The sequence below is a fragment of the Neofelis nebulosa genome, chromosome 3 (genome assembly GCF_028018385.1).
Source record: "Neofelis nebulosa isolate mNeoNeb1 chromosome 3, mNeoNeb1.pri, whole genome shotgun sequence".
Classification (NCBI taxonomy): Eukaryota; Metazoa; Chordata; class Mammalia; order Carnivora; family Felidae; genus Neofelis; species Neofelis nebulosa.
Genome location: NC_080784.1, coordinates 85,695,324 through 85,720,755, shown reverse-complemented (window position 1 = coordinate 85,720,755; position 25,432 = coordinate 85,695,324). Strand labels below are relative to the sequence as shown.

General features: G+C 35.1%; 1 protein-coding gene across 12 annotated transcripts in view; it reads right to left on the bottom strand.

Moving 5' to 3' along the window:
• INPP4B (inositol polyphosphate-4-phosphatase type II B) overlaps positions 1–25,432 on the bottom strand; it is a 775,173-nt gene that overhangs the window by 142,476 nt on the left and 607,265 nt on the right. For all 12 annotated transcript variants that reach the window (XM_058721302.1, XM_058721291.1, XM_058721289.1 and 9 more), the window contains one exon: positions 18,117–18,225. In XM_058721302.1, the coding sequence (XP_058577285.1) occupies positions 18,117–18,225 (109 nt within the window). The remainder of the gene's footprint in view (positions 1–18,116; positions 18,226–25,432) is intronic.

Below are 25,432 nucleotides of genomic sequence, written 5' to 3'. Positions count from 1 at the left end.
TGCTCCTGTGGCAGAACTAAATCTCCAGAGAAAAACCTGAGGACTATTTCCACTTATTTTTTTTTTTCCAACTGAAGCACTACTTGTAAAAAAACCAATCTTTGAATCCAGAGGGAGGGATAGACATTGTCTCAGTTCTAACTGAGAAGAAAACTATGTGGATAATAAATGAAAATTTACACCTTAGTGCACTTGAATATATATACCCTTTTGGCTTCACAGGGTTTAACAATGTGCTTCATGAAATTGTAGAAGGTAAAAACATACCTCTCTGCTTTCCCCCATGCATCCTTTCCATTTTTTGATAGAATTATAACTTAGAGGAAAGAACTCTAAGGAAAATGGGATTTGGTTTTGTTTGCCTCCTATGGACTTCACTTACATAATTAAATTAGTTACATGATCAAAACTTAAATTAATGCTTATCTTTGAAACTACTCTTTTTAAAAAATATTAGTTTCATAGAAATTTTAGGATCATTGTTTTGAACAGTACGCTTGATTCTGCCATTTAGTACCTCTGTGACAGGTGATACTAATTAAGAGGAAAAAAAATCCTACAATTCATTTCAGATCAACTTACCTTCGGATGAAATTTGCCTATGGTCTCTGATCACAGTGGCTCCTACTATCCCACTTTTCAGTTTACAAGTTCTTATCTGCAATTTCTTAACCATTAAGACCTTTCTTTTTTTTAATGTTTATTTATATTTGAGAAATAGCATGCATGTGTGGGGGGTGGGAGGAGATGAGAGGCAGAGAGAGAAGGAGACAGAGGATCTAAAGCCTGCCCTGTGCTGACAGCAGCAAGCCCAACCAGGGGCTCGAACCCAGGAACCCAATGAGCCAGTCGGGTGCCCCTAAGACCTCTTTTCTACATACAACCTTTCGTTAGCCCTATTCTTGCTCTAATAAAAATCTCCAGGGACTGTTATATGACCTTTAAATAAACACAGTCCAATGTGATTTCATTTCCTTCCATGGCTTATTTCCACTTATTCCTAAATATACTTGTCCTGATTCCTTTGCTAATTTCCAAGGGTCTGGTCACTTCTATTTGTGCCTAGTATGGCTTCCGGTATTTTCATGTTCACTCCTCTATGAAGGTGTAATGGAGTAATACCCAAACGAGGTCCCCTGATTCCCTTTCATCTCAAAAACTTTTCTTTTTTTTTTTTTTTTTAACGTTTATTTATTTTTCAGACAGAGAGAGACAGAGCATGAACGGGGGAGGGTCAGAGAAAGAGGCAGACACAGAATCTGAAACGGGCTCCAGGCTCTGAGCTGTCAGCACAGAGCCTGACGCGGGGCTCGAACTCACGGACCGCGAGATCATGACCTGAGCCGAAGTCAGACGCTCAACCGACTGAGCCACCCAGGCGCCCGTCTCAAAAACTTTTCAACTCCATCCTGGACCTTATCCATTCACATGTCTTATACAGAGTAAGATAAGGTACACAAATAGAAACCATTCTCAAATACACTGCACAAGTAAATGTTCCCTTGACTGCAAATTAGCATGAGGGGCCTTTTGGGGGTGATGAAAATGTCCTAAACATTAGAATGTGATGATGATTGCATAGATTTACTAAAAATCATTGAACTGTACATTTAAAATAGGTCAGTCCCAGGGTATGCAAATTACACTACATAAGCAGAGAGTTGAATGGTGGTTGCCAGGGCTAGAGGGAGAGGGAAATGGTGAGTTATTAGTCAAAGGGTACAAAGTTTTGGTTAGACAAGATGTCTAAATTCTGGAGATAAAATGTACAGCACCATGATTATAGTTAATAATACTGTATTGCATACTTGAAATTTGCTAAGAGGATAGATCTTAAGTGTTCTCACCACACATACACATAAAAGAAGAAGACAAAGACAAAGATGCAGAAGAAGATGAAGATGAAGAAGAAGAAAAGAAAATAACTATGTGAGATGATGTGTAGATTAATTAACTTCATTGTGGTGATAATTTCACTATATATATATATATATATATATATACATCAAAACATCAAGTATTGTACTATATATATTTATATATAAATGTATATAGTACTATATATATTATATATAGTATAGTACAATATATATATTGTGCAGTACAATATATACAATACATAATATATACATAATGTATATATGTACATATACAATATACATATATACAATATATACAATACAGTATATACAATATTATATACAATATACATATATATGTACATATATGTATATATGTATATACAATATACAATATATGTCTATATTGTATATACAGTATACGATGTACTATTGTATATACTGTATATATACTCTATAATACAATATATATAGGACATTATATATATATATAAATGTATACATGTGTGCATATATATATATATATGTATATATACACACATAGTTTTTATTTGTCAACTATACCTTAATAAAGCTGGGCATAAGTAAGCAAATATTTCCACAATATGATATTATAGTGTTAGTGATTATAATTCTGGGATAAGAATACAAGAAAGCAGAAAGTATATTTAAAAGCCATTTCATTTTTTTCCCTGTTAAACCTGAAAAGATTTTTGTAGATGTTTCTAATAAAGCAAAAAATTTTACACTGTGAAATTTACACTAACAATACAAATCTCTTTCATTTTAATAGTTAATAGTCATTGAGTCCACACTACAGGGTTAGCATTATGCTAAATATGTAGAGATTATTTTATTTAATCTCGACAACTCTTTGAGGAACAAATTTTATTTCATCATACAGATATGGAAGTTGAAGCTTGGGTAGGTTAAGTAACTTATCCTGGATCACACAACTAGTATGAATGGTAAAACCAAGGTTTCATCCCCAGGTTTATTATCACACAGTTTGAACTCTTAATTATGTTTTACTACCTCATGAACATGATTCGGGCTCCTTTAAATTTGGAAAAATTATAATATAATAACTAACACAGGAAGCATCTTTTCTTTAGTAACACAATGGTAGGTACAGCCTATAAATATTAAAATAAAATATAATTAAAGACATTCTCATCTTCTAATTAAAACGAAGCTCATTAGAGAAGATACATGATTCTATTTTATAAGACAGGTTAGACTAAAAAACGAATTTGAAAGTTATCTCACAATAAATTGCTTTCAACAAATATTTAATGACTGCTACTGTGTGTATGCATTGAGGAAGGCAAAGGCCAGAGGTAGCCAGCAAGATAACTGGTGGATGAGCATGATGATACCAGTCCTCTAAATGCCACAAGCCAGGGGTGGTAGCTGAGAAGAAGAAACAGGGAATATACAACTGCTTTACCTCAGTCTTCTTTCCACAAGACCTTGTAAGCTTAAATATCCTTTGGATAGCTATAGCTTCAGAGCTTGTTTACTAACTACTCAGTCCTATTGCTCTTAAACATTCTTGAGAGGTCAGACATTCATTTACAAGCAATGTCACATGGCATTGGGACAAAGGATGTCACATGGCATCTAACTTTCCATCTATTTTGTAGTTGGAGATTTTTTTCATGTCACCTAGTTTTCCACACTTTCTGGAAGGAGAGGTGGAAAAAGGTTTTATAGAGACATTTCACTCATTCTACAACTAAATAAAAGAGAGGAGAGATAGAAAATAAAACTATCCTAAAAGAATTAGAGCTCTGTCTGCATCTATCAGCACCATTCTCAGTAAACTTACTATCCTTTCTAAAACATGTACCTGTACGTTTAGATTGATGTCCTCTGTGTATTTACAATTTCATGTTTTCTTTCAGGTATGTTTTTATATACATCTCTGCATACCTCATAATCCACACACTAATTGAAATGCTACATAGTCACATTAGTGATGCAAAGAGTTTGCTTATTCATTCATTCAAGATGTTTCTTATATTTTACGATTATGAATAGAATCTATGATCGCCTTTGAAAATTTTACTTTTTTTCTTTCATTTTTTTTTTTTTTTGATTGTAGGTATATTCTTAAATAAGTGCTTCCTGAGGTATATTTGGGAGGGCTATGTATAGAGAACCAATAAAGCTAAAGTCTTAGAAATATGTTTTACTGACTACTTTACAGAGTAATTTTAGGCAGATTCAAACAGTAATCAATCTGAGGGTTAACTACCACACCAAGTCATGTATTTTTTGTAATTGTACAGGTAAAGTGATTTCCTTTTAAAAGTGTGTTCTCATTGAAGTCTATAAGGAGTTGAATGCACCAACTTTTTTTTTTCTTAAATTTCTATCTGATGGGCAGCAAAATCAATTCTGGAAAGGTCATTTATAACTTACATTATTGGCTAGAACTAACACTGTTCATTATTAAGAGCATTTCTTTTGTATCAAATATCTACTGGTTGCATGATAGTGAATAAGCATGGAAGAACCCAAAAGTGGGGACAGAAGTCCAATTTTCTAGCTCTGGCTCTGTCATCTGCCTGGGTGATTTACTCTTTGGACTCCCATATTCTCATCAATAAAGAGGAGAATTTGTGATCTCTGAGATTCCCTGTTGGTTCTAACATTTAAAAGATTCTTTAATCGGAAAAAAGGCACAGACTCAACAAAATGATTTTCTTGTTTCCCAAAACTTCTTTTCATATTGAATATATACAACTGACTTTATTAACTAAGCAATGGAAACAAATGGTTTATTTCCTCTACTCTTTTTCCCAGAAACTTTTGCATTTACCCAATTATATAAACCAGAGTACTAAGAATCCCTCAACCCTGCCTAGTCTCCCTCAAGTACTAATCCAGTTGGATTTAAATTCTTTACAAGTTTTCTTATCGCCATGGTCACCCATTCCTTCTCCTCATTAGTATTATAATGGAGTAATTATTTACCCTTCATTTTTTTCACACTTGGTTCAAAATACAAACCTGATCCTGTTAATCTTTAGACAAAAACCTGCCAGTGAGTCCCATAGCCTACAGTATGAACTGCCAGGACTTGATATTTGGCTCCTTCAGATTTGGCTCCTTTTCTGCCCACCCTTATATCATTTTTCTCTCTCTCTCTGTCTCTCATCCTCCCATGTCCCTCCTTCCCCTCTCTCTTGACTTCTCCCCTCCTCTCCCCTCCTTCCCTTCCCTTTTCCTTCCCTCTCCTTCTCTTCCAGATTCCCTAAGCTCTTGGAATTTTTGAGTCAAGGACAATGGATGACATCACCATACCCACTTGTGCCGTACAGAATCTTGGGAGTCTTTCTTGATGTCTCTGGATTTTTACCTCCCACTCCACACAAACGCACAAAATCCAAACAATTGCTAAGCCCTCCCAAATATCTTTGTAACCAATCTCCTCTTCTGTATCTGTGCTGACATCAACCCAGGCCAAGCCATCTTTCTCCTCTACAAGATCATTGCAATAACTATGTATTCACACAAACCTCATGATGGGGGAGGACACTGGCATTGTTCAAAGTCCCATCTAATAAAGATTTTGCAAAAACAGTATTTTTCTCATGTTACACAAGCCAGTTTTGTGATTTTTCCATGACATAGATCCCATACATACTTTTTCCTTTTTTTTTTTCTAAGTTAGTACTTTCACTATAATTTTGCAAAGAATGAGATATTCTATAGTTAGCTTATAAAGCTCTGGAAAATATAGTGCTTTTTATTTTCTGGGAATTTACTTGTAGATGATTTTATTTTCTGCTGTTTTCTGCCTTTGAGACAATGGATATTAAATATATAAACTAATAGAGAGCTTTATTTTATTTTATTATTTTTGAGAGGACAGTATGAGCAGGGGAGAGGGGCAGAGTTGGAGAGGGATGGAAGGAGGAAGGGAGGGAGGGAAAAAGAGAGAGAAAGAGAGAGAGAGAGAGAGAGAGAGAGAGAGAGAGAGAGAGAGAATCTTAAGCAGACTCCATGCTTAAGGTGAACCCAATGCAGGGCTCAATCTCACTACCCTAGGATCATGACCTGAGCCAGAATCAAGAATTGGTAGGTCAAACAACTGAGCCACCCAGGCACCCCTAATAGAGAGCTTTAAAAATATGCTGAAAATTATTCAGTGTTTAACCTGAGAACAAAAGTTCTTCTTTGGATGAAATGCATACTAGTTGAAATGACCTAATAGTGCCATGATTTAATTTTTTTTTCAGTTTACAATGAAGGAGAAATGCAACTCCTGATTTACAGAAAATAAGTCCTTAAACCATATTATTTTTTCATATTTAGTTTTTAAAGAAAGCTTCTCTCTGTAATTTGCTTATTAGAGTTCACATTTTATCTTCTAAGTCCCAATCTTTCTGTTGATTAACTTTTTCTTCCCAAATAAAACCAGAAGTCTTATTTTAGTAACTGTGAATTAAAACATTTAATTATAAAGTCAAATTATCTTCCTGAGAAATTGTGATGATATATTTTAAAAGTCTTTCCTTAAAATCTCAAGATTTTAACCACTCTTTCTAGCAATGTAATGATTTCAAAAGAAATCAGCCACATCAATAGTTCAAACAAAGAAAAAGGGTGAGAAGTTCAGTGACTTTCTGAAAACCTCAAATTAAGATTGATGATGTATTTTATCATTTTAGACACTTTTCTCTTCACCAAATTTATTACCACTATAAATTCTAGGTCATTTAACAAACTTATTTTCATTTACAATTAAAGTCATTTCTTTAAAGGAAAGATTCAATTTTTAAGAATTCTGAACTGTCACACTACATACAGTGCTTCCTGCCTACACTTCAGATCACACTTAGCTTCACAAGCTTTTGGGTAGGTGACAGGAAAAATGTCACCAACTAAAATGTTAAAGTCACTATTGCATTACAAATGTTGGATCAGATTTTAGGTTGGGCTATTTTTTTACAAAATTTATCACCTATGTCCTTTCAGAACACATAAAAGTATATTTTGCCTTCCTAGTGAGGTGCAAACAAATGTAAACATTCTAAAATCTGAAAAATGGCTTTTTTTTAAAGAGAGAGAGATAGAGAACATGAGCAGTAGAGGGAGAGAGAGAATCCCAAGCAGGTTTCCATGTCCAGTGTGGAGTCCAAAGTTGGGCTGGATTTCTTGAACCGTGAGATCATGACCCAAGCCAAAATCAAGAGTTGGATGCTTAACTAACTGAGCCACCCAGGCAGCCCTGAAAAATGGCTGTTTTTAAAGCTTATGACATATTTTCTACAAATATCTGTTTTGTATTTCTATTTCTGTTTCCTGGTTCCACAAATATTCCCTATATTTCTGTTACCTGATGCAGTCACACTGATGTCTTCAGGCAGAGGAGAGATACTCCTATAATAGGCAATCAATCCTTCAACAACAAAAGTTAGTTCCTGAGGATACTGTCTGTGGTAAACCGGACACACTCAGTCCATGTCCTCATGGCACACACAGTCCAGAGGAGAAGGTAGACAATTAGGGATGATTGTACATGGGAGGCTTCAAGTAGAAGTGGTCTAGCCAAGGGGTCAAAGAAAGCTTGCAGGGGGCACTGAAAGTGAGCTAGTTCAGTCTGGCTCATATAAGGGGTGTGATAGACAAAAATTTAGAAGAAAGTGGGGCCAGATAACACATGAATATATCAGGCACCTTGAACTTTACACTTTAGGCAAGAAGCAGCTAAGAAATATCCAATATTATGAAACCACAAGATTGTATTTGCCTTTTAGAAATATTACTCCAACCAAGGTGAGAAAAATGGATTGGATGAGAGCCAACCTGGAGAGAGAATGATTAAGAGATTTGGTGGTAGAATATTTAAAACATGGTGATTCCATGGGTTAGAGTTACCATAACCCATAATTTATTATTGAAATAAATGCTTTCCTGAAAAATAAGAAGGTAGAACTGATAGTACTGATTTTATTTTACTTTATTTTATTAGTTTTTGGAAGTGGAAGCAAAGGAAGAAAATAGTCAAGGATTTCCGCTTTCTAGGTTGAACATCTAGGTGAATGGTGCTGACTTTTATTTAGAAAAGATATTCTCAAGAGAAGTTTGAGGGAAAGGGATTGAGGGATGATTGAATATGTTAACATTGAAGTATTTGGATGATACCATTAATGCAGAACTGTCTTCTAGATGGTTCTAAATGTATGTCTGGACTCATGCGCCAAACCTGGGCTTAACACAGACATGGTGTCCGAAGCCCAGTGCTTGAGAATATGTGAGCAATTAGGCATTTTATGCACATTGACACAACTTTTTTTGGAAAACAACATGGCTGCATCTCTAAAATTTAACCACCTCAACTAAGAACTTTTAGGAGTTTATCAAAAAGAAATACAAATTTTCAGGGATATAAAATAAGGGTGTATCTTGTAGATGCAGATGGTTATAGCAAAAAGTGGAAATAATCTAAATGACCATCAATATTGAATTGCTTAGATAATAATGCTGCATTCAATAAATAAACTCCTACATAGCTTTTAGAAAAAAATGAGATCTACGTGAACTGAAATGAAGCATTGTGAAAACATTTTTCTGAGTGAAAATATATATTTATATATTTTTCATAAAAAATAGCTAATATCTATTAGGTCCTCATTATGTGCCAGGTACTGTTAGAAAATGTTTGGTGTATATGAAGTCATCAAATCTTGAGAACAACCCTATGAGCCAAGCAACATTTCCACACCACAACTGAGGAAACTTAGTTATATTGAGGTGAGGCAATTTGACTAATGTTACAAAGCTACTAAGTGCCCAAACCATGATTTAATCTAAAAGGGACTGGAGTCTATGAATTGTCTGAAATGAAAGTTTCTGCCTTAACCCAGTGGGGGTCAAAAAAATAAACCTTAGTTATGGAAAAGTCAAGAACATTACATTCCCATGAACCTGAGTTTGTGGACTGAGTCATAGCCATTGATAATTCAACTGGTTGGATGCCTAGAAGAAATTACACAGGGCAACACATTTACTGTTCCAATTGGTTTATTCTAGGGAGAGATAAGGGAAAAGGTAGGCTTTTCACTTTATATGCTTCTTTATTCTCTGAATTTGTGTGCTACAAGCAAATTTTATTTTTCTATAGTTAAAAAGAGAATAAAGAAGGGAAACGCTGCATTACAAATTCATTTAGGATCGTATGCAAGTTAAAAAACCCTTTTATTTCCTCGTGTCACATGTAGTTTAATGCCTTGCAAGCCTAATCATTTAGTTTGTTCAGTATGTTCAAGTCTCAACATGACTATTTATTTAAACACATTTTATTTTCCTGTTATTCCAAACTATAAATGTGTGAGAGATAAAACCCACTTACTCTTTAAGATTTGATGTTGTTGTACAAGGAGCTGGCTACATGCAGGGAAATGCACATGGAGAAGAAAAACCTGGTACATAGTTTTGGCAGACCTAGCTTTCTATTTGCTCAAATATGAACTGAGCAGAGAGCTAAGAGTGGCTGAGGAAGACTAAATCATAGGTGGAAGAAAATATACCCTCAAGGAATCAAATTATAATCTGCACAAAGAATGAAATTGTTATCTCCTTGAAAATAACATATTGCTGGTAGCTGGTTCAAAAGAAAAAAAATAATGGATAGGGCTTTTATTAACACCTACTCTTTATTTCCACAGGTCCTGTGTGATTTAAAGTGGTGTGTGTGTGTGTGTGTGTGTGTGTGTGTGTGTGTGATATAAAGTATTTTTTCCAAAAGGAAAGAAAATGCATTTGGAAGTGAACAGAACATGAATTTTAGCTATAACCTATAATAGTGATATTTTATTTTATTTTATTTTATTTTATTTATTTTATTTTATTTTAGTTTAGTTTATTTATTTGGAGAAGGAGAGAGAAACTGGGGGAGGGGCAGAGAGAGAGGGAGAGAGAATCCCAACCGGGCTCTGCATTGTCGGTGCAAAGCCCAATGGGGAGTCCAAACCTACAAACCATGAGATCATGACCTGGGCCAAAATCAAGTCAGACACTCAATGACTAAACCACCAAGGTGCTCCTATAAGACTGATATTTTAAATAGACTAGCTTTGCTTGATTGGGCACGACTTCCAAAGAACCACAAACACATAGATATTTTTTTTTCACTGTAGAACATTCATTTAATGTCCAGAGAAGAATTAGCCATCTTAAGCCGTTTTGAATTTTTAAGTTCATAATAGAAAAAAAAATAAAGCTGTAAATTACATGTGGGAAAACAAACTAGAAGAGACCATACCAGTATGCCACCAGTAACTGTCTTGTTGAGGAGGGAGATTATAAGTAATTTTACTCTTTCTTTTGACTTTTCTATACTTTCCAAAAAAAAAAATACACTCAAAAAGCAAATAATCCAATTAAAAAATAGGCAGAGTATACAAACAGACATTTCTCCAAAGAAGATATATAGATGGCCAACAGACACATGAGAAGACCCTCAATATCAGTCATCATCAGGGAAATGCAAATCAAAACCACCTCACACCTGTAAGAATGGCTAAAATTGAAACACAAGAAACAGTAAGTGTAGGTGAGGATGTGGAGAAAAAGGAATCCTCTTGCATTGTTGGTGGGAATGCAAACTGGTGCAGCCATTGTGAAAAACAATATGGAAGTTCCTCAGAAAGTTAAAAATAGAACTACCCTATGAACCAGTAATTGCACTAGTCGGTATTTACCCAAAGAATACAAAAATACTAATTCAAAGATGTGCATGCACCCCTATGTTTATAGCAGCATTATTTTTAGTAGCCAAATTATAGAAGCAGCCCAAGTGTGCATCTAGAGATGAATGGATAAGGAAGATGTGATATATTCATACAATGGACTATTATTCAGCCATAAAGAAGAATGAAATCTTGCTATTCCAATGACATGGTTGATGCTAGAGTATAATGCTAAGTGGAATCAGTCAGTCAGAGAAGGGCAAATTCCTATGGTTTCATTTGTACGTGGAATTTAAGGAACAAAACAGATGAGCAAAGGAAAAGAGAGAGACAGAGAGAGAGAGACAGAGACAGAGGGAAACCAAGAAACAGATTCTTAACTATAGAGACCAAACTGATGGTTACAGGAGGGGATGCGGTTAGGGGGATGGGTGAAATAGGTGACAGGCATTAAGGAGTGCACTTGCCATGATGAGCACCAGGGAGATGTATGAAAGTGTTGATTCAGTATATTGTACACTTGAAACTAATATTACACTGTATGTTAAGTATTATCAGTAGAAAATATTTTTTAAAATCTCTATTATTGAGGGGCACCTGGGTGGCTCAGTCGGTTAAGTATCCGACTTCAGCTCAGGTCATAATTCCACATCTCGTGAGTTCAAACTTTGCATCGGGCTCCCTGCTGTCAACACAGAGCCCACTTGGGATGCTTTGTTTCCTCTCTCTCTGTCCATCCCCCACTAGTGTTCTCTCTGTCTCTCTCTCTCTCTCTCTCTCTCTCTCTCTCTCTGTCTCTGTCTCTTTCTCTCTCAAATAGAAATAAATATTTAAAAAATACATATACACTATTGAAAGATCCAAAATGCTACTGAAAAGACATACAGCATGATCTCTTGGTGCTTACAAAACACTAAACAGATCACACAGTTGTGATCTCAGACTAAACTGCTCTGCCAGTGAGTGACAAGACAAATTTCTAGAAGAAATCCAGAGATCAAACTAGAGACAGAGAAAGAGCTTCAGTAGGAAAAAAATAACTAGAGACAGAGAAACAGCTTTGGTAGGAAACATATAATAATTGGCTCCCTAAATCAAATCACATATGCAGTCTTATTACTTTCATTGAATATATTTGAATCACTCATTCTTTCATAAAAAAAAATAAGAATCTCAGTCTTCGTAACTGCTTCCTAGTCTGCTCATAGTTAGTGGAGAGAATACAAAAGGGATGAGTTGGAAAACTCAGACAGATTTGCTTAGACATCTCAGCTCTACATTACTAACTAAAAATGTTACTTTATGTTTTATCTCCACAAATTAAGTAGCGTAAGAAGAATATGTATCAAAGGTAGTGGTATGAAATTCTGCATCCAGTTCTCCCATTTCTGGTTTATTGAATGCCTGCTGTACTGGAGGCTACACAGAGCTTCCTTCCCTACTGCAATATTTTTCCTTTTACCCAAGCAGTCTCCTATCTATAATAGAGAATGAGGAAATACCTATTTGTATTTCTCCTTGTAACAGGAAAGTTTTCCTCAGAGTTTTTGCCATATGATTACATAGCCATTGATCTCTTAAAGGTAAGACTGATTTGTGTAAGTAACTCTTTGCATTAATATTCTGCTTTCCTTCAGAACATTTCCCCAAATTCTAGTATGGGCTCAGCTTGTTGGAGGCTCAAGGAGAATCTACAATATTCCTGTCAGTAAAATTTTAGTTCATTTTCTTTATGACTTTTCCAAGTGATTTTTTTTTCTCTCTTCTGTTTGAAATTGTGGGGTAGTAACTACTGATTTTGGGCCCCTGGAATGACAGACTGGGGGGAGGGGTGGAAAGACCAAGGCACTTCCTCCTCCAGGCAGGCATGTGACATTAAGTCATTTGCAGGGAGTTGGTTCTGAATGCTCCAAATGAATAGGCAGATCACAGGGAATTAATATTCTCAAACAAGAGTTGACACTGCCCTTCACTGGTACTTTTTCTTCTTTATAAAGGCTCTTGGTTTTCATGAGGTACTTTTTCATTTTAAGGAAAGGTTTATGCTTTTAGGTCACGATCCTACTCAAAGCTCTGGCTGAGTCTGAAATTCCTGCTGAAATCAGAAATGATCAAAGCAGGCAAAATATGCGTGGTTGTGGCAATTCCCCCCTTTCTTTTAAACAATAACAAAAGGAAAAAAATGATCATATTTTGAGGGAGGAATCCACAAGTTTTAAGTAGCTTCCAGATACATCACTGATTCCAGGGACATGTAGATGTTTGATGTCACTATTAAAGACAATGCCTTACACATCCTAAGTTTGGTCTTTAAAAAAATACATGTGCAATTAGGCTTTTGGCTCATATAAATCTCATGTTTACAGCATGAAAAACCCTTATAATATGCTCAATTTTACTTGTTTGCATGTTACTTCAGCCCAAGTTGTCTCAAATCAAAATTCTTACAGCTCCCATCTTTGCTTCTGTTTTGCAACTGTTTAGTGAGTTCAGGATTCTTTAAACACAAAGTTCTAGTATGCAAGTTGTAATATTTTTCTTATTTCAACAAATACTACTTTGCATAGATTTTCTTTCCTCCTGCTACATATCAATTGAGGTTCTATACATTTTTCAAGTTCATTTCATCTGTGTCACTATTCTTGTTTCTATTCTCCACACCCTTCCTCAGCCTCAGTGGTGCTCAACTCTAGCTACACATTTGTCTTACCTGGGAAGCTTTTAAAACATACCAATACCTGGGCTCCATTCCCAGGACTTTCACTTAATTGGTCTGGGGTGCTATCTTGCCATAGATAAAATCTTTTAATTTTTAAAAAAAATGCTTTTTTTTTATTTTTGAGGCAGAGACAGAGACAGAGAGACAGAGTGTGAGCAGGAGAGGGGCAGAAAGAGAGGGAGACACAGAATCCGAAGCAGACCCCAGGCTCTGAGTTGTCAGCACAAAGCCTATGTGGGGCTGGACCTCATGAACTAGGAGATCATGACCTGAGCCAAAGTTGGACACTTAACCAACTGAGCCACCCAGGCACTCCTAGATAAAATCTTTTATTTATTTATTTTTAATTTTTTTAATGTTTATCTATTTTTTGAGACAGAGAGAGACATAGTACAGGTGGGAGAGGGGCAGAGAGAGAGGGAGACAGAATCTGAAGCAGGCTCCAGGCTCCGAGCTGTCAATACAGAGTCCAACATGGGGCTTGAACTCAAGAACTGTGAGATAACAAACTGAGCTGAATTTAGACACTTAACTGACTGAGCCACCCAGACACCCCTAGATAAAATCTTTTAAAGCTCCAAAGAGAATTGTAATATGCAACAAGGTTGATAACCCCTGCTCCATGTATTATGATTATTTGTGAGACTTGATCTCCCACTTGGATTTTCAGCAGCTTAAATCAGAGACTGTATCTGATTCATGTGTGAATTCCAATGCCTGCTGAATTTGAACCTGCATGCCAAGTACTCTGTGGGGTACATTAGAAGATCCAAATTTTAAGAGGACATCATCTATTCATTAAGGAAATCACAAACTGTTATGGAAATATCAGAAAAGAACAAACCTAATACATCAAAACTGTGACCTAATAAAGCTATAAGGAGATTAAAAATAATATATTAGGATAGAGAGTCAAATCAACTTGAAAATTAGAAAGACATAACAGAGAAGGTAGAACCTTAGGATGACGATGTGTGGAAGTTTGAATAGGTTCATGTATATGATTTTGACAGAAGGAAACAGAAAATAATGGGGAGATAAAAACAGAAGAATTTCTTGTACAAGGGAACAGAATAGGGAAATAAGAGGTGGGAAAGTATGAAGTCCTTTAGGGAAATAGTTTGTATAGCATTTAGGAAGAGCAGAAAGTTGGTGGGGTGAGATCATGCTGGCTTTGAATACCCAATGGATGGGCATGGACTCCTTGAAGGATTCTGATCAGAGGAGTAATATACTCAGATATTTGTGCTTAAAAAGACCACTCTTCCTGGGGCGCCTGGGTGGCTCGGTTGGTTAAGCATCCGACTTCGGCTCAGGTCATGATCTCACTGTTTGTGGGTTCGAGCCCCGCATTGGGCTCTGTGCTGACAGCTCAGAGCCTGGAGCCTGCTTCTGATTCTCTGTCTCCCTCTCTCTGCCCCTCCCCTGTTCATGCTGTGTCTCTCTGTCTCTCAAAAATAAATACATGCAAAAAAAATTAAAGAAAAAAGACCACTCTTCCTAATTATCTTGTAGCCTTTATTTATTTAAAAAAATTCTTTAATGTTTATTTATTATTGAGAGACAGAGAGAGACAGAGCATGAGCAGGGGAGGGGCAGAGAGAGAGGGAGACACAGAATCCGAAGCAGGCTCCAGGCTCTGAGCCGGCAGCACAGAGCCAGACACCGGGCTCACACTCTCAAACTGTGAGATCATGACCTGAGCCAAAGTCAGACACTTAACTGACTGAGCCACCCAGGCGCTCCTCTTGTAGCCTTTAAAACATACTTTTTTTGTGATCTGAATTACATTATATAAATACTATGAGCAAGGCTTTCTTATACTAAAACCCTTTTCATTGTGTGGTCATGTATTCATCAAAAAATATATCACTGAGGAACAGACACATAAATTACATCTGTTCTCAGGTGACAGTACGTCATTCGCATAGCTGAGAAGAAAACAGATGAAGGTGAAGTAGGAAAATGGCTGTGGTGGTTCCCCTAAAAAATTGACTTAAAATATTTGGCTATCTTTTTGGGAGGTATCAAAAGAAAGAAGTGAAGGAAATTCCTTCGCTTAATGTGCTTTTCTGCAGTGCCAAATGTAAATAAATGTGCAAGTTTAAGTTACTCATTTCATGTAATCTCATATTTACTTCTCTATTATTGCTTTTGACTGACAAGTGCAATATTTGCTGTTGAAAAAGTCTGCAGAAAGATAATTTGAATAGTATGGTATCACTTTAGGCATAAAGTCTTTGTTTAGATCACCCCTTAACTTGATGGACAGGCTGATACCAAGCTCATCAGTGTATTGCTTCAGCAAGCCATATTTGTCCTACATCACTTCCCTACAGAGTACTTTTGAGATCTACACCAAATTGTTTTTTAATTAAAAACATCTCATTGTTTTTTTTATTAATAAAGTCATCAGTAAAACAATGGGATATATAACACATATGAAAAACCTAAAGCAAATCAATGTTTGTAAGCTTTGGATGCATTTTTCTCTTTTATTTTAAATTTGATCCTAGAAGGCTATGTGCGTGTGTGTGTGCGCGCGCGCGTGCACGCGCGTGTGTGTGCATGTGATTATATGTATATAAACATCCCAGTGAAGTGAAGGATAGTGAAGAATTCAGATATTCATGCAGGTATTTAAAACTCAAAAAATACTATTCAAAATCTAACACACAACTCAACATTTGTCTTTAATAGCAGCACGTAGTAATATTTTATGAAATTACATGGTTAGGTTCCATGTATCATCACATGTCAATTCTGTACATGCTCAACTAGATTTTATGTGCCCTACGGAGGGTTTTCAGCCTTTTAGCTGTGTTATAAACACAAAAATTTGATTGAGAAAAGCAAATAGATTAGGTGAATTCTCACCTAAGATTAGAGACTTCTAGTTCCAGGAAAGATGGAGTAAACACAATCTATTTTACTTCTCTAATTACAAAAAAAAAAAAAACAAAAAAAAAACCAACTCTGGACAAAATCTATATGTCATTTATCAGAAGAATCTAAGAAGTGGAGAAATGAAGGCAGATTGACTAGGTGCCTCAAGACTTACAGAATTACATGACAGTGAGTTCCATGGTTGTTTTGTTTGTTTTTTTTCCTTGTCTCATACATCCCAGCAATGTAGTAAAATGCCAAATAAAAATAGCAACCAAGAAAAGCCAAAGGATTGGTAAAGGGTGGGCAAACAGAATAAAAAACTTTTAATCATATTTGTCTGTTCTAGGGGTGATATTATAAAAATGGCAGGTTGCTCCCCGACTCAAAGAATGGTGCAGCAAGAGGTCAGTGAGAAACACCCCTCCCTGATAGAGCCCATGGACAGAAACCTGTATTGTACTCCCATTCCCATTTCAGTAAAGAGATATAGCATCCTTGCCCTGTGAAGTCTGTGATAACTGACTTCCAGCCTCCATGAATTAAATAGGAGGTGCCCCTCCCCTCAGATGCCCTGGTTGCAATTCTCATTTCTATTCCCTGCTGAAATAATAAAGCAACAGAATAGCTTTCTGCAGCAGAAAGTTTTTGGGGAGGGTGTGACTATTAAGGAATCACTGAGGGAGTTTCTTGGTGGTAATAGAACATCCCTTTATGATTATTTTGATGATAGTTACTCTAATTTACATCTGTGATGCAATTTCATAGAACACTATCTGTACCCTCTCAACCAACCAACCAACCACCCAACCAACCAAACAAGAAAATGAAACCTGGAGTAATCTGAATAAGGACTATAGCTAAGTTAATAGTATTGTACCAAAGTCAATTTCTTGAAAACAAGAAAAAAATATATAAATATGTATTATTAGTTTATATATTAATATAATAGTATGTCACCTATTCAATCATAATTTACCTGAATGTTTTCTTCCTGAACATCTGGACACTGAATAAAAATGTGTTATGTGGTAAATGTGATAAAACTTAAAAAAAATTCTGGTTTTGCCACTCAGACTTTCTAATACTATTAATAAACCAACTATGACTGAGAATAACTATGTTCTCATAACTTTCAAACTTTGAGATCTTAATCCAAGAAGAGTAATGGCTTGAAAAGGAAAGTAAAGTTATCCTTCAGACCTGAATGATACTTTTTATGGTTTACATGAGTATAGGCATAGCTAGAGGGTATTATAGGATAAACTCAGTACCTGGGGGTGAGTACATGGGGGATAAACTACTGATGCAATATTTTAAAGTAAATGAAGACAAAAAATTGAGAAAGTATATTAAAATTATAAATAACAGTGATAATAGTTTTTGTGTCATGCCTTTCTCCTAAGGGATATGATTCCTCTTTTAATCTCATCACTTTACAGATACAGTTCTGTGTTGATGTCTCTTTTTCAAATGGCACAATTAAATGATAGATAGTTATGTGCCTGGACTTAGGTCAAAATGGAAATCAATAGTAGGGTCAAAGTCATAAATTAGGTCTCATGCTCTCCATCAAGTATCTTTGGGTTCACAGTTAAAGTGGAATGTTTTCAGCTAAATCTCCATCTGAATACCATTCCATTCAATGTGCCATAGTTGATACTAGATACTAGAATGTATCTATTTTGGTAGCATGGTTTACAGAAATTTTTTCTGCCAGCATAATGCTACTACTCTATAAGCAATACACTCAGGCATTTCATTTATTCTAATTTAATTTCTGCTCAAGTATTTTTTTTTTGACATTTCAACAACTTTAAGTTACTTAAGGGGTTGCAGAATTGAAGAATTGTTCATTGTGATGGAACAAACTTCTTTATCCTAACATTATACACAAACTTCTCCAAAGGGAAGATAATATCATTAATGCATTCTCTCATCACTTACTTTCTTCTTTCCATTTCAAATCTATGGAGTAGTTTCCGAAGACCACCATTCTTAAATCCCTGAAAATGGGCAGCTGGGGCTCCCACAGTGATGACATCGTAGAGAGCATCTGGAACAGGAATGGACAAGGAGATGAACATTTTGCAAATATTTGTCTCCAGCATGCTGTTGGCATGGAAGTATACACACTGTTGGAAGTTTGAGAAATTATTCTGTTTAATTTTGCAGGAATAACTATGAACTCACATCTCAAGGGGGCAAGAGGAGCTAATCAATCTTTCTAAAAGCCACCTGTGCACCTAACCAAGCTATAATATTTCTTTGATTTATGACTACATCTTAATTATATGCTACTATCTGGAACAGTATGTTCTCTCATTCTTCTATATACTTACTGAGATAACATGTTAATTGGTCTTTTGTGTATTTTACTTTATTGAGTTTTGCATCATTTAATTTGCAATCATATTGAAATTCAACAATAATGAACAATCTTTACAGAGAAAATTTACAGAGGAAAAAACCCAAATTATTAATTCATCTTGGCTCAAGGGCAGAACACTACTAGTGCATTAAAAAAAAATACTATACAGAGTAGTTTCCTGCCTGTGTATGTTAAACCTTAGACAGCTTGGAATGCATGCTTTTGCAATTTTCTTAGGTGACATAGAAAGAATACACAAAATATCTCTAGATCTATTTTCCACAAAGATATTTTGTTTTTTTAATAAAAAAATCCATACATTTAAATTGCAACTCCATCTTTTGATCTTGAAACATCAAGTTTGATGCTTATTAAGTTTAGGGCTTCAAAACATGTCATCAATTTTACATTCTAATGAAAAGTATCCCCATAAGAAGGAAAACAGAGTGAGCATCTCTGGTTAAACTACATTTTATTTGAGAAACCTAATTTCATAGTAGATCCTTTTCAAATTGATTTTGGTATTGACACATTGGTTGTTTTTCAGTTCTCATTTACAGGGAAAACATAAATTATTTTATTAGCTTCACGTAAACACCGTAACTTCTTCATACTGGTTCAATCCAAATGCACTTGAAATATTTTTCTTAATAAAAAAACGTCTTCAAGTGAAAGACTTCAGCAGCACTCAGAGAAGTCAAGGTCACACAACAGAACAAAACAAAACAAAACAGAAAACAAACAAACAAAAAAACCCCACAGAATACAACCCAAATCAACCCATCAATAAGGCACATACTGAACAATCACTCAATATATTGCTGGAGTGGTAATCTCTTGCCCTTTTAAAAAGTCACTAATAAACTGAAAGTTAGCTTTTCTTAATATAGCAGAATATAAGACTTGTGTGAAATTTAAAGACTTCTTAGTCCAGGATATTTTAACATAGGGCTAAGAAAAGGGTTTCAGGGAGTCCATGAATATATGCAAGTTTTGTAAGTGTCTGTTCTACTTTATGGAAAAGGGCCACAGCTTTCTCAAATAGCCATGACATCATCTGAAAGTTACCAACACTAAATTCCAGTCCATCTTCATCTATCTCATGAGAAACCTGAGCACCTTGAGAAATTACCTGCTTCATCTAAAGTCCCAAAGACTTCAGGGTCTTTCACCTTCTAATCCAGGGATGGAGAGCCAGGGGTTTAAGTAAATGACCAGAACCTGAGTCCCTCACTCTGGATCCCAGCTCTGCCACTTATGAGCTGTGCAACATTAGGAAAATTATTTAACCTCTCTATGTCTCAGTTTCCTCAGCTAGAAAATGGAGTTGAAAATAATTAGAAGTGGTGAGCATTCACTATTATCTATGATTCTTTTTCTTTTTTTTAAAGCTTATTTATTTATTTTGAGAGAGAGAGAGAGAGAGAGAGAGAGAGAGAGGGAGAGAATGAGGAAGAGACAAAATCCCAAGCAGGCTCTGTACTGCCAGTGCAGAGCCCCACACGGGGCTTGAACCCAGGAGCCATGAGATTATGACCTGAGCTGAAATCAAGAGTCAGACACTTAACTGACTGAGACACCCAGGAGTCCCTACAATTATTTTCCCTGTAAGAAGTTATCCTACCAAGGAAGCAAAGAAAGATGATATTTTAACTATTGCTTCTTTACCATGAAAATACAATTTTCAGTCTGAAAAGGAAAGTGAAATTGAGGCTCAGTCTCCGGTTCCTGTGTTAATTTAAACTAAATGCAAAAAGAAAAATCATCATGATGATGCAAGCAGAAATACATTTCTGCTAAAAGCTGGGTGACCAACAATACCAACAATATAACTAAGTCACTTTAAACCCAAATCCCATTAAGCCCAAGCTAAATGCATTCCTAACTCAATTTTTTTTAATTGTCTGTAGCCTCCCGCTGGATTCAAAAATCCACATCTCCAACATCATCTAGCAAGGGGGGAAGAATGAAGGAAGGGGAAATCCGAGTTTGTGGCCTCTCCACCACCACCTAGCATGAGGGAAAGAATGAGGGAAGGGGAAATCTGCATAGAAAGAGAGACCAGTCCTAACTGATAGAGGTTAAAATAACTTATTTTTGTAAAATTTGCAAAAACACCTGACCAGAAACAAGTTGCTGAGGCCCACTGAAGAATCTTGTGATACCCATACACAGGAAGAGCCAGCCCTGAACTTAAGTTGTACTAGCTTCATGGTAAATCTGTCTCTTCAATTCACCTATAGTTTCGCATTTTTCCAAAGCTACTTTCTAGGAGCAGAAACTTTCTTTTTGTTCCTCCACTTTGCTCTGGGAAATTCTAGATATCTGTGAAGGAAACATGAAACTTGGAAGTGGCAGGTAAAGAAAGAGAAGCAAGTTGCTCAAATATTCTCCATGCCTCATAATAAAGAGCTGATTATTTTTAAATCTAAATGAAGACATGTGTGTTTCTTGAATCCAATGATATAAAGAGCTTCTTTAGTTATAAACAAGTTCTTTGATATCCAAAGTTCTGACTGACTTTTACTTGTTTCCATTCTATTTTCTATTTATAAGCTCATTCGTTTCAGAGTTTTAACACTATTTCTTTTTTACCCAAGCCTACAAAATCTCTATTTCTGGCTAGTTCTGACCTTTTCCACATTAAATAATCAAATTCCTAAGTGCCTTATGAATATTTCTGAATTTAAATCAGTTATTAAGCTTCACTTGCTCTAACTCTTCCAACCTGGTCTTCCTCCCCAGTTGTCTATGATCATTACAGACACCACATTTTTTTTAAGTCTTCCAGAGTAAAACTCTCAAGATATCAAGATCATTTTCAATTTCTCCTATTCCCTCAACATTTTACCTGATCAGTTTTTTTAATGTTTATTTATTTTTGAGAGAGAGAGAGAGAGAGAGAGAGAGAGAGAGAGAGAGAGAGAGAAACACAAGCAGGGAGCACAAGAGAGAGAGGAAGACACAGAATCTAAAGCAGGCTCCAAGATCTGAGCTATCAGCACAGAGCCTGATACAGGGCTTGAACGTGCCAACTGTGAGATCATGACCTAAGCCAAAGATGGATAGTTAACTGACTGAGCCACCCAGGTGCCCCTTACCTGATGAGTTCTCATAACTCTTCTACCAAATTTTATTTTCTCTTATCAGTGTTAATTATCTTTATCTTAATTCTGATCTTTGTTATTTCTTGTAGGGATTACTACTGCATCTTGAGTCTTAGCCTCCCTCTATCCACAGTGCACTAGATCACTTTCTTATATGCGCGGCCATTCAGTCACTTGGCCCAAAAGCACAAGCTCTGAGACTTATACCCCTCCTCATATATTTCAGATATTAACAGAAGAACATTCAAATGCCTCAATATCATCCATGTTGTAGGTTTTCAATAAATGCCAATAAATAAACAAATACTTGTTTAATAATTCAGTTTATCTTATTTTTTTTTGCAGATCATACAAGGTATTACTATTCTTTAAAATTTTTTTGAATGCTTATTTTTGAGAGAGAAAGTGTGAATGTGGGAGGAGCAGAGTGAGAAAGAGACAGAGAATCCAAAGCAGGCTCTGCACTGTCAGTGCAAAGGCCAATGTGGGGCTTAAACTCACAAACCATGAGATCATGACCTGAGCTGAAGTTGGATGCTCTACCGACTGAGCCACCCAGGCTCCCCGAAGTATTATTTTTGTAACTGAAGAAATAAAAAAGTTTATAAACACTATCAGGAAAAACATTGGAATCTGAAATAAGTATATCTTCATGGGATGAGGATGAAAATATATCCATCCATAGACTATATTCTATAAAAGAATAAGAGACCTTATGATTATTCACATGCAAAAGAATGAAATTAGATCCTTATAGCATGCACAAAAATCAACTCAAATTAAGGATTTAGACATAAGACTTAAAACTATACAACTCCTAGAAAGAAACATAGAGGAAAAGTGTTATGATATTGGTATTTACAAATATTTCATAGATATGACACTAAAAGCATAAGCAACAAAAACAAGCAAAACTACATCAAACTAAAAAGCTTCTGCATAGGTGAGGAGATGACAGACTGAAAAGAAAAAGAGAAAATATCTGCAAACCATATATCTGATGAGAAGTTAATCTCCAAAACATATAATGAACTCCTATAACTCAGTAGTAAAAAAATTAATAACCTTATTTTAAAATGGGCTAATGCCTTGACTAGACATTTTGCCAAAGAAAATTACAAATGGCCAACAGGTATATGAAAAAATGTTAAATGTTATTAATCACCAGGGAAAATGCAAATCAAGAAGAAGAAGAAGAAGAAGAAGAAGAAGAAGAAGAAGAAGAAGAAAAAGAAAGAAAGAAAGAAAGAAAGAAAGAAAGAAAGAAAGAAAGAAAGACAAGACAGTGAGTGTTTGCCATGATGTGAACAAATTTGAATCCTTGCACAATGTTACAGGATTCAAAATATGGTGCAGATGCTATGGGAAATAGTATAGACGTTCCTTATAAAGTTAAAAATAGAATAATGGTTCAGCAATCCCAGTTTTGGGTATTTACACAAAAGACATGAAATCAGGATCTTAAAGAGATATTAGCACCTCTATGTTCGTTTAAGCACTATTCATGATAGGCAAGATATGGAAGGAACCGAAATATCCATCAGTGGGTGAATGGATACTGAAAATGGATAAAGAAAAGTGGGTGAATTCCATGTACAATAGGATACTATTCAGCTTTAAAAAAGAAAGAACTTCTGCAATATGTGACATGGATAAACCTTGAGGTTACTATGTTAAGTGAAATAAACCACAAAAAGACAAATAATGCATGATTCTACTTGTATGAAGTATCTAAAATTAAGTGAGAATCAAATTAATAGAAACCAGAAGTAGAATACTGGTTGCCAGTGGCTGGGAGAAGAGGGAAAAGGAAAGTTACTAATCAAATGGTATAAAGTTTCAGTCAAGGAAGCCAAATATATACCAAACAATAAGCTATTAGGTATTGTACACTTAACATTTTGTTAAGAGGTTAGGTCTTATGTTAGATATTCTTGCTACAGTGAAAGAAAAAAGTTTATGACTAAGTTGCTGTCAATGTTTCTATAAAACTTGAATTAAATTTTAATATTCTGTCTAAAACAGGAAGAAATTTAAAAATACTTTAAAAATGTCTCACCACAGACACACAGTCTCCCCATAAAAAAACAAACAAAAACAAACAAATAAACAAAAAACTTCTGTTAGGAGATGAATATGTTAATTAGCTTGACTGTAGTAATCATTGACTATGTATATGTATAACAAAATATCATATTATATACCTGAAATATATATATATATTTAAATAATATATTAAATATATTAATGTAATTAATTATATTATATAATTAATTAATTAATATATAATTAATATATATAATTATATATAATTATATATAATGTTTATAATTAATTATATTATATAATTAATTATAATTAATATCATTAAATATATTTAAATATATATAAATATATATTAAAATACAAAAACATATTTATTGTTGTTTAAATACTTTTGAAAATGTTTATGTTTGAGATAATTTTGGATTTCCAGAGTTGTTGCAAAATTAGAGAGTTCTGTATACCCTTCACGCATGTTCCCTATGTTAAAATCTTACAGACTCATAGATTAATTATCAAAACTAAAAAATTAATCTTGTACCGTTACATCAAAATAAGTAGATAGTATGTTAGGATTGGTTTTTCCACTAACACCCTTTCCTCTTTCAGGAACTAGTCCAATATTCCACATTTTATTTAGCTGTTGTCATCTCCTCCAATCTATGATAGTTCCTCAGTCTTTCATTTTTGACTGTAGCACTTTTGAAGAATACTGGTAAGTTACTTTGTAAAGTGTCCCTCTGTTTGGATTTGTCTTATGTTTTCTCATAATTAGATTGAAGATTTGCACTATTGAGTAGGACACTATGGAGACAACATGCCCTTCTCAGTGCATTATAACAGGGAGTATGTTAAGTTGTTATGTATCACGTGCTGTTAACCTTGTGATGACAGCCACTACTTACAGTTGATTCTTCACTGTAAAGTTACTAAATGTTTAAAGAGACATATTTTAAGACAATGCAGTATCTTGTTTCTGTTCAACTTGTTCCCACTCATTTTAGCATCTATTGATAAATCTTATCTAAGGCAATTATTACTGCTGTGTTTGAATGGTCATTTTCCATTTCCCTCATTCCTTCCACATTCATTAATTGGAATTCTTCTGGAAAGAATAGTTGACCCTTCTCCTTTATTCTTTTATATATTCAGTTTTTTATTAACATCAATATGGGCTCATGGGTACTTTGTTCCTTGGTTTATGAACTAACACTATCTTTATGTTCAAGTTGTTCCAGCTTTGTCCATTGGGAGCTCCTTCAGTTAGCTCTTGTGCTATTTATATAGGTTCCTTTCACACACACCACTTGTTGTCATCGTTGTTGTTCATTTTTTGAGCACTTCCTTACTTTCTAGAGCCACAGGATACTCTAGACTCTAATCTTATATTTTCCCTGCCTCAGCTCTAGAATCAACCAGCTTTCCAAGAATCCTAGTCCCTTTTACTGGACAATGGTGTTTAGAAATCAAATACTGGGGGTAGTTATGCTCATTATTATTGCTTCCAATCCTTTCAGGGGCTAGAGGTAGGAAATATATGTATGTATACTAACTTGTTTACATACACACATCTATATCTATCTATACTAACAACAACAAACCCATGAGTCCATATTATTACTCTGATTTCAGTTCAGAATCACAAGATTCCTTCTGGCCTTCCTTCCTTCTTTATTTCTAACTTCTTTTGCTCACTATCTTCATACCTACATATTGATTAACCCTAGTATATAAATAAAATA